The sequence below is a fragment of the Vollenhovia emeryi genome, unplaced genomic scaffold, assembly GCF_000949405.1.
Source record: "Vollenhovia emeryi isolate VEMERY1.0 unplaced genomic scaffold, V.emery_V1.0 DF939396.1, whole genome shotgun sequence".
Lineage (NCBI taxonomy): Eukaryota > Metazoa > Arthropoda > Insecta > Hymenoptera > Formicidae > Vollenhovia > Vollenhovia emeryi.
Genome location: NW_011966970.1, coordinates 18,581 through 27,719, shown reverse-complemented (window position 1 = coordinate 27,719; position 9,139 = coordinate 18,581). Strand labels below are relative to the sequence as shown.

The 9,139-nt window shown below is 41.8% G+C and overlaps 1 protein-coding gene across 2 annotated transcripts; it reads right to left on the bottom strand.

Annotated features, from left to right (window-relative positions):
- Positions 1–1,168: 1,168 nt before the first annotated feature.
- On the bottom strand, positions 1,169–8,780 carry LOC105557974 (splicing factor 3B subunit 1). Of its 2 annotated transcripts, XM_012005424.1 has the most exons (19): positions 8,642–8,780; positions 7,998–8,179; positions 7,663–7,837; positions 7,195–7,274; positions 6,919–7,086; positions 6,427–6,643; positions 5,812–6,216; positions 5,135–5,598; positions 4,700–5,057; positions 4,320–4,612; positions 4,097–4,222; positions 3,800–4,021; positions 3,524–3,706; positions 3,226–3,414; positions 2,921–3,096; positions 2,565–2,837; positions 2,236–2,452; positions 1,942–2,135; positions 1,169–1,795 (listed from the first exon to the last, which is right to left on the bottom strand). In XM_012005424.1, the coding sequence occupies exons 1-18, from the start codon at positions 8,667–8,669 to the stop codon at positions 1,977–1,979; spliced, it is 3,915 nt and encodes a 1,304-aa protein (XP_011860814.1). In that variant the 5' UTR covers positions 8,670–8,780; the 3' UTR covers positions 1,169–1,795; positions 1,942–1,976. The 2 variants fall into 2 exon arrangements, with proteins under 2 accessions (XP_011860814.1, XP_011860815.1); XM_012005425.1 differs by lacking the exon at positions 1,169–1,795 and having other exon boundaries at positions 1,866–2,135.
- Positions 8,781–9,139: the final 359 nt, after the last annotated feature.

Below are 9,139 nucleotides of genomic sequence, written 5' to 3'. Positions count from 1 at the left end.
GGCTTCGCCGCAAGGCTGACTTAGTCTCGCCTTCGGGCAGACATCGGTCTCGCCTTCGGGCAGATCAGGCTTCGCCGCAAGGCTGACTTAGTCTCGCCTTCGGGCAGACATCGGTCTCGCCTTCGGGCAGATCAGGCTTCGCCGCAAGGCTGACTTAGTCTCGCCTTCGGGCAGACATCGGTCTCGCCTTCGGGCAGACCAGGCTTCGCCGCAAGGCTGACACTAGAGTTTCCCCGACAGATGAATATCTGTCGGCGACTACCGCTAAGGTTGCCTTGACAACCACGCTAATCCTTGTCAATATGTTTTTTGCTGCCCTTCCTTTCTCCTTTTTAGATCACTGCATTCGGAAGTACGAAACACTACGAGATCTCGAAAATCTGGCCACGACATCCGAGCGCAACGTTCCAGAATACATATAATTTCCCGCCGGTAAAACGAGCGCAAGATATTACAACATAGACATATGGATAGAAAGGTCTAATAATTAACGATTCCAGTGAATCTAGCAATCTATGGATTTATGATTTGATGGATACAGTGATATACAGTATGTATAAATGTATAAAATTAATTTTCTACAATTAGTTTTTGTATTTTTGAGCATTAGTCTCTGCTCTTTTCTTAGAACTTTTAAGATAATTGAAACAATGGGCATCTCTAACATGTTTATCCTCCTTAAGTAAAAGTCATTAAAAGAAAGTTAGAGAATACAAAATGATAAATATACAACAATTTATGTATATTTGTGATCAATTAATAAAAACTGCTGAAACCATTCGCGCTTATCCCTCGTTTAAAATTCCGAAAATTATCTTCAATAATAGGAAAACATTCGTCCAGTTTTTCCACATGTAGTATATTTTCTTCATAATTAATGCATGATTTTCTTACCAAGAAACGCAAGCAAATAATTATTTACAATACGATCATTTTTTTATTTGATGATATTTATGCTCATCTCATTGACAGTTGAAAGCAATATTAATTATGTTGTTGCAAAGTAATATTTATACTCGTCTTCGATAGCAATAGTGACTCACGAAATCGATCTAATGTGTTAAAAATGTCAAAGAAATATTTAGAAACATATTATTTGTATTATTTTAACAATATACAAGCTATTGTAAAAATTTGTTTTTATATCTCCGCTCTCTCTCTTTTCCGTCTTCTTTTTATTATATTAAAAAATCATGTAATTTTTAACACAATTGTTCACACATACACACGCACATATAATTTCGTGAGTACCTACGTCAAGTCGTTACATGATAAATAACATTATTATTCGATCAAATGATTAGAAATGACAAACTGATGGATTGCGTTATCAAATCAAAATTGTTTCAAGAGTGCCAACAATGAATTTGTTGCATTGAATAGCTTTATAATTCAAACTGGTAAGATTCAAAACTAGAAACAGATTTAAGCAAAATGAAATGCCGAAGACCTAGCATCCACGGTACCTAGAATTCGGAGAATCTAAGATGTCCCGAGGGTCTCTAGACACATTGATAAGAATTCCAGAATCCACCGGTATTCAGAGCTCAAAAGATTGTAAGTTCCAACGAACCTAGGATTAAAAAGATTGCGATCTAAAATGGTAAGCTACAACCAGACGTGTTCTCTTTATGTGCTGACATTTCCATGCCTTCAAAATCGATATCGGAGCAATATCTATACAAGTGTCGTAACATGTATCTTTAAGTAAAATGTAAGGTAATACATCCTCAGCCTTTTTTTCATTAGATATCAGAAATGACGGCGTGACACACGTAGCTGTTCCAAACATATCCTGGAATGATAAATTTTTTTTCATGGTCTAAGTGCGAATTTTGGACATTTAGGAAAAAAAAACTTCAACATTTGTTTAAACTCATCTTTATAACGACGAGTCTTTAATGTGGATATTTATATTTATAGAATTACTTATATAAGAACCTTGTTATAACTGTCTTATTGCTGCAAGTTCTCTATTACAATACGTAGTCCAATTCGTATCTAATATATTGGTTCTTTGGATCGTTCATGATGCGAGGGTAACCAGCCACGAGAGCGTCCTGCCCGCCGATGTAAAGAGAATTGTATATCTTCCAATAAACGTCGCGAACCTTACGGGCTGGATGGAACAAACCCTGTAATAGAAAGGCAAATGCACGATGTGCGAATAACATACGCTTAATACTTGTCAACTTGGAGGATATGTGTGTTTGTGCAATTAAAATGAATACATACTTGTAGCGTATACTGCAAAATCTTGATTGGCCCGAGCGCAACGCGCAGTCCATCCACGGCATCCATAAACGCTTGGACTAAATGTGGCGAGGTCTCGAAAACGTTCGGCCACACGTGATTCAATAAATGTATTAACGCGTCTTCGCATCCAAATCCATAAACGCCTAGTGCCATGTGCTTAATTGCGGCGCACGCAGTCTGCCTATGTACTAGATCTCTAATAAATGAAAGAGAGGAGAATCGATCAGTAATAATTTGTGAAACTAAGCAAATTTGATATCTAATTGCAGTAGTAAAATTAAATACACTGTGATGTTCGGACATCTTACCTGTCCATAAGTGCATCCTCTAGCAACGGACTGACAGCGTAAATATAATCTTTACCCATCTCGCCGATATATTCAAACAAGAACGACAAGGATTTCAATACTCCGTTCTGCACGTTCAGCTCGGGCACTCTGTACTCGTTCATCAATGCGGGTAACACTGTGAAAGGGCTGCAAGTCTCAGCAACGATGGCAATAGCCACTGTGGTGCAAACGCGATTCTGACGTTCCTGTACTTTCAAGTTGTTCAGAAGCGTCGCCAAGACATCGTGCGGCCTGTTCGAGGGAAATGCAAACGTTATATAAATGTACATGCTTGTACATAAAACAAAAAGGTATTAAATTATTGAATGACTTACCCAATAGCTTTGGCAATGTAGCCAAAAGTGTTTACCGTCGCTCTTCTAATAGCCTTTTTATGCGCCTTCAGTAGTTCCAACAATTCGAAGCATATCCTCATCCACTCTCGAGCGGAAACATATTCGGGACCTCGATCTGCGATTCTGCCCACGAGATCAATGCAGTTTTCTTGCACCTACAGCAAAATTAACGGTAAATTAAATTTGATACAGAATACCATCGACATATAGGATATGTCGACGCGATTACGCGCGTCCAAGACACAACGCGGACAGCTCGATATACGAATATAGACAAATTTCACCTTTTCGTGTCTGTTTTTTAAGATGGGTGTAAGCCTCGGTAACAAATCCTTAATGGGCGGTGTCATCTTCGTCATTCCTATAACGTTAACAATAGCCTTCAACGCTCCTAAAATGCTACCTAGCACTTCTGGGTATTCCTCGCCTAAGTATTCATATAGAACGACTCCCAGATGTCCCATCAGTTTTTCCTAGAAATATCGCACGCGCGTTTGTATTAAATTTTAATCATTATTATACACATTGTCTCCGTATATTTACATTACATAAATCAAGGAATTCAAGACTGCAATTTCTCACCTCCTGACAAGTCTTCATGACTACTGCAATGCGCGAGATAAGATCCGCGGCCTGTTGTCTGACTTTTGCAGACTTGTTATTCAACCTCCACAATATTGTACCACATATTTGAGGAAGATACGCCTTCACCCTTTTGCCCAATGTGTTCACAATCGTACCAAAGCCATTCAGCATAACGACATCCTGTAAATAAAATTAGTTCAAGCGTGTTTTTTTGCTAGTCAAGTCGGTCTTTACACGAATTTATGATTTGTTAATTAATTAGCACCAACAAACCTCAGTAGTCTGTTCCTGGAAAGCGTATAAAATTCCATCGATGAGCTGCTCCTCTAGACGCGAATCGACATCCGCTGCCCCCAAATTGCCCATGATCTTCTCGATCGTTTCCATCACCATTTTTCTGTACTGCTCGTTCTCGTCCTTCAAATCGTCTACTACTCTATTGATGATCTCTGACGCGCCCACTTTGTTCGCAATCTCAACTGTCGTATCCACAAGCTGCAATTTCATTTATCCGATTACGTATACGCAAAAATTTATAGCTGAAAACTAACAAAATATTTTCCCCATTACCTGTCTGTAATTTCTGCGATCCAGTGCCATACGATGATTCCAGAAGTGTTTGAAGAAGTGAGGCAAGATTTCGTCCTTTATGTATTGAGCTTCCACACCATCCGTTGCACAGCATTGTTTAACTACCTATTGTTTAACATACAATTTACGTAGAATGTTAGGAAAAAAAAGGATTTGACGTGAGATTAACTTGTAAGATATGGTACGTGCAATGAAATCTTACCTTCAATACAATTTTTTTCATTTCCTCATCGGGAGATTGGAATTCACGTATAAGAATTAGCATTACTTCCCTAGTATAGTAATTCGCGTATTCTGCATCCATCAAAGGAATGAGATAACCGATAGCTTTTAGGAACGCTGCTAAACCTTTTCCTCTGTGTGTACGAATGCCTTTCCACAGCGGTTTTAGCACAGAGTCGAAGCTTTCGATACCATACGGCGTTGCTGCTTCGGCCAGCGCAGCGATGGCTAACGCGGTAATTGTCCGTACCTTTTGCTGCTCGTCCACTAGACCTGCAATATTTCGTGTCGTGATTATAATTCAAGAAAAAAATTAATACAATTGCAATATACGGGCTGTATATGCAAGCAGAAGTTTACCATGTTCTATAATTTCCACCAAGCTCTTCAAATGCGGCAAAATGGCGCAACCCATTAAGATAGCTATTTGCTGCACGATCTTGATACCAGTGTGTCGCGCTTGCCAGGACTTCTTGCTGCGACAGACGGCTTTTAAGAACGGAAGAAGCGAAGGGATTCCGAGAGCGGATGCGACAACCGCGAACGCTCTCGCTGTCGTGTTCCGTACGTATTCGTCAATATTATCGATATCTGGCCTCATTGTGGAGATCATCGTGGCCAATCCTGCAGCCTTTGCCAAGTTGGAAATAATCTCTCTGCCTTCGACGCGAGCATAGTAGTCTTCGTCAATCAGCAAAGGTTCGATGACGACTAAAATCTAAATAGCACAATTAAATATAATAGAACGGAGTAAAATTACAGTTGAACGATGACACAATGACCAAAAGTAATTACCTTGTGTACATACGGTCGCACCAAATCGTCCAGTTTGTATAAAATACGATCAATGACTTTGACCAATAAATGACGTTCTTGATCCTCAAGAGTAGGCGACATGAGGAGTGGAAGGATTTGATTGAACAGTGGCCCAGCGCCGAATTCTCTCGCTTTGTCGGTGATTTGCCTCAAGGCGGCTTTACGCATCGGAGGAGTCCCATTCTTTATCTTCAGAAGCAGCTTCATAATTTTTCTCTCTTTCTGTTCCTCAGGACTCAGCGTTTCCTCGTCCACGTCGACTAGCAGCTTGTCGAAATATTGCGCGTCTTCCGGTTTCATAAACGGCAGATTGCCCTTCGGCTGATTATCCACATACTTGGCGCTCTTGTCTTCCGTCTGAATGAAGAAACCCTGAGGTGTACCAGCGATAGGCGTAGGCGTCGCAGTAAGCTTCCTAGCGGGTGTGCGAATAGGTATATATCCTGAAAAAGTATAATTATGCATATGTATTCCAATATAAAACATAAAATTTTTCTATTTCTTTCATAAAATAATTTTGATAATTATCGTTAGATTCCAAGCTCTTTAAAAATTCTGGACTCCTCAATCTTTTACTTTCTTGAAATATATAAATTGTGTATCTTCAGAAAATCAGATAATATTAAAAAAATATTGATTCTGTATTCGCATCTCACCTGCCGGAGGTTGCAAAATCTTGTATCCAGGCGGAAACAGCGCGTCCAACTCGTCGTCCGACAAGGGTCTATTTCGCTCGTCTATCTCGCGTTCCCAGCGATACGCCTGCAGCTGTTCGGGCGTCATGGACATCAAGTGTCCCGGGGTCGGTGTAGCCAGACCCATTGCCTTGGGTCCCGTCGGCGTGACGGCACTTGGGGTCAGTATTGTTGTCTGATGGGGTGTTGCAAGTGGTGTCGCCGGAGTTTGCGGCGTCATCGAGCCCGGCGTTTGATTCGATGGAGTTTCGTCCCATCGACTTCGCCTCTTGCTCGCCGAGGGTGTCGGAGTCTCCTGTATCAAATCCCCAGCGACTCGATCGGTTCTCGGAGTCTCTGCCCAGCCGCTGCCGTGTCCAGGTGTTTCTACATAAAATTATTAAATCAGCACGTATTTATATATTGCTTTAATATCATCTAAATTCTAAAAAATGTGTATGTTAAATTCCTCAATTGTACAAAGCTGTTGACGTAGTAGGAACGAAGATGGATTAATCTCGTAATTATGTTTACAATTCTTTTCATATGAATTCTTTTTTTAGTTATTTGCAGAACAGCAAAATAGTGCAAATGAACCTCTTTCGGTTTTTGGAGTTTCATCCCAACGATTCCTCCGGCTTGTTACAGTTTTCTCATGAGAAGGCGTTTCTCTGCCCGGGGTCACAGCTCCTGGCGTCGCGTGTGCAGGCGTGGCGTCCCACATTCTCGTGCTGACTCCAGGAGTAGCTCCAGGTGTCTCCGCTCCTTTGCCATGACCCGGAGTTTCGTCCCATCTGATAGCAGCTGGTGTTACCTATAACAATTGTAAAATATTACAAGGAAAAACGGATTGAAGTACATTTAAATGACACATTGTGATAATCGAATTTTTATATTAAATTTAAATTACGATAAATATTTGCAAATCTGATAGAGCAAGAGTAGATAGTGACGCACAGAAAATAGTATCCCCGAATGTTACAATTAATCAAAACGCACGATATCAATGTTTCTAAGAATATTTCAAATAATGAATTTAAATAAAAAGAGTTAAGGCAATGCATTAAAAAAGTAACGTGGCAAATATACGTCTGCATTATCCCAAGACGTAGGTGTTGCTGAAGCACTGGATAATTTTTTCTGCACTGGAGTGTCATCTGTTTGGTCCCAGCGACCTCTCTTTTTGGGAGCCGGTTTAGGTTCGCCGTTGGCCTTCAAAGTGCCGTCCTTTGCCTTTTCTGCCAATCTTTTTCTCAGCTGCAAGAGAAAATGCAAAATGTACGTAAAAAAATTCTATGTTTCATATATGATAATCTTGTAATTTTCTTTTTATACTTTATATTCAGACATTAAAACTCAACACACCTCTGTCTCTTCACCTTTCAGCATTTGCTCTCGCATGATCTCAGTATATGTCCTGGAACCGATGTCCGGTGTCTTACCACCTGTAATTAAAAAAAACCGGCTGTAGTTTTCAAGTTGAAAACTCAAATAGGTGAGACGTTACAGAGGAAAGTCCCCGATTACAAGATAGGCTTCTAATATACGATAGCAAGTTTTCGACAAAAAATTCAGTCACAAATCTCTTTTCGCAAACAATGAATTTTTTACGCCACAGATTTCACTCCAAGAACAATCCGTTCATAGTGGAACCAACAAATGACGCTCAACAATGTAGTAGAAACCCCGCTATCTCCTATTATTCTATCTCATAATAGAAGACCTTCCTCTATAAAAGAATAATTTAATACACATTTGCCGAGTTAACTAACAGTTATTTATCGCTTCATGATTTTAACTAAAGTCCTGCAAGTTGCAAGAAAAAAGTCACACCTTCTGCAAAGGGATCGACACGTTCAGGGGAGATGATCATTCTTCGTCTCTTCTGTCTGTATTCATCCTCCCTGTCAGCTATGGTAGGTCGTCGTCTATCCGCAAACGGATCGTAATCCTTTTCTTCTCTGTCGACTATGGTGGGTAGTCGTTTGTCCGCAAACGGATCGTAATCCTATTTTGCACAGAAATTGTCTACATTAATCTTTTATCCATAAATTCCACAAACTACAGCGTGTATTACGAGCTCCATTTCCAAGGGTAACAGTGAAGTCAAAGGTGGCCTGAACAACGAACGAATGAAAAGTAGACTCGTTAGTGGACGCAAGGTATACCTCAATTTCATCGTTGGTTGCAATCGACGTGACATAGCCGTCAAATTTGTTGTTGCTACTGTCGTATATATCCTGATCGTAAAAACCAGTCTTCCCCAGAGCAACCTGGTCCTTCTCGGATGTCGCGCTCAGGTGCTCCTTCTTCTTCTTCGACTGGATCTCTCGTATCTGCGCCTCGATGTCTGCGACACAAATCAATGTAGGAGCGTCGTGTTAAATTATAAGAAACAAGCAGAGGTACTGTAGATTCAAGTAACGTTAGATATTGTAGATTCAACGTAACGTGAGACGTTCCTAGACGAAACTGAGCGACGCTGCTCTCGCAGCAAAAAAAAGACCACTTTGCGTCACGACGCACAGTCGCTCGTTCGACCGACCACTGGGCGATTTAAACGGCTGACGCGTCACGCTTCGGAAACAGTTGGACGTCCCGTCCGAAGCGCGAGGAAGACTACGAATGTCGCGTTAATTGGTTCGCTTGGTAAAGAGTTACTGTTTATGGTTCCTCTGACTGGGCCGCGCGAACGTGTGTCAACTGCGCTCCGACCGACCCCCGCTTTCGGCTGATATTTATTCTGCATCTAAGTCTCGCGCGGACGTGATCGACAGAGGTCGGGTGGCGGGTCGCAAGCGAAGAGACGTACCTTTGTGCGTCTTCGGAATCGAGTCCATCGTGATGCAGAAGCTCGCGGAAGCGACGGGCACGGCGAAAACGCACCTGGACACGCCGTACGCCAGCAATACGTCAGATGGGCTGACAAAATGCGCGTCGGCACTGGGTCTGCCGATGCGCATGTGCTGCGCTCAGTGGGCAACTGGTGGAACTTTCTCGAGTCACTCAAGGTGCATTTTCATGCTGACGCTTGACCATGAAAGCCTAGTGCAGACTGCACGCAGCAAGCGGCAAGCGTCGAGCAGCGAGCATCCAACACTGCTGAATTTTACGGAAGCGTCAGCAGTGGCGTAGAAAATATCTCTTCGTTGATTGGCTGCTGCTCGACGCTTGCTGCTTGCTGCGTGCAGTCTGCACTAGGCTTCACTTCGAGCGTCAAGCCTGGTGCAGACTGCACGCAGCAAGCAGCAAGCGTCAAGCAGCGAGGATCCAACACTGCTGAATTTTGCGGAAGCGTCAAGCCTGCTAC

Coding starts and splice junctions, on each gene's coding strand:
- LOC105557974 (XM_012005424.1), bottom strand. CDS start 8,669: ATGGACTCGATTCCGAAGACGCACAAAG. Junction 7,087..7,194: donor TGAAAGGTGAAGAGACAGAG/GTGTGTTGAGTT, acceptor TTTCTCTTGCAG/CTGAGAAAAAGATTGGCAGA. Junction 5,599..5,811: donor GATTTTGCAACCTCCGGCAG/GTGAGATGCGAA, acceptor ATACTTTTTCAG/GATATATACCTATTCGCACA.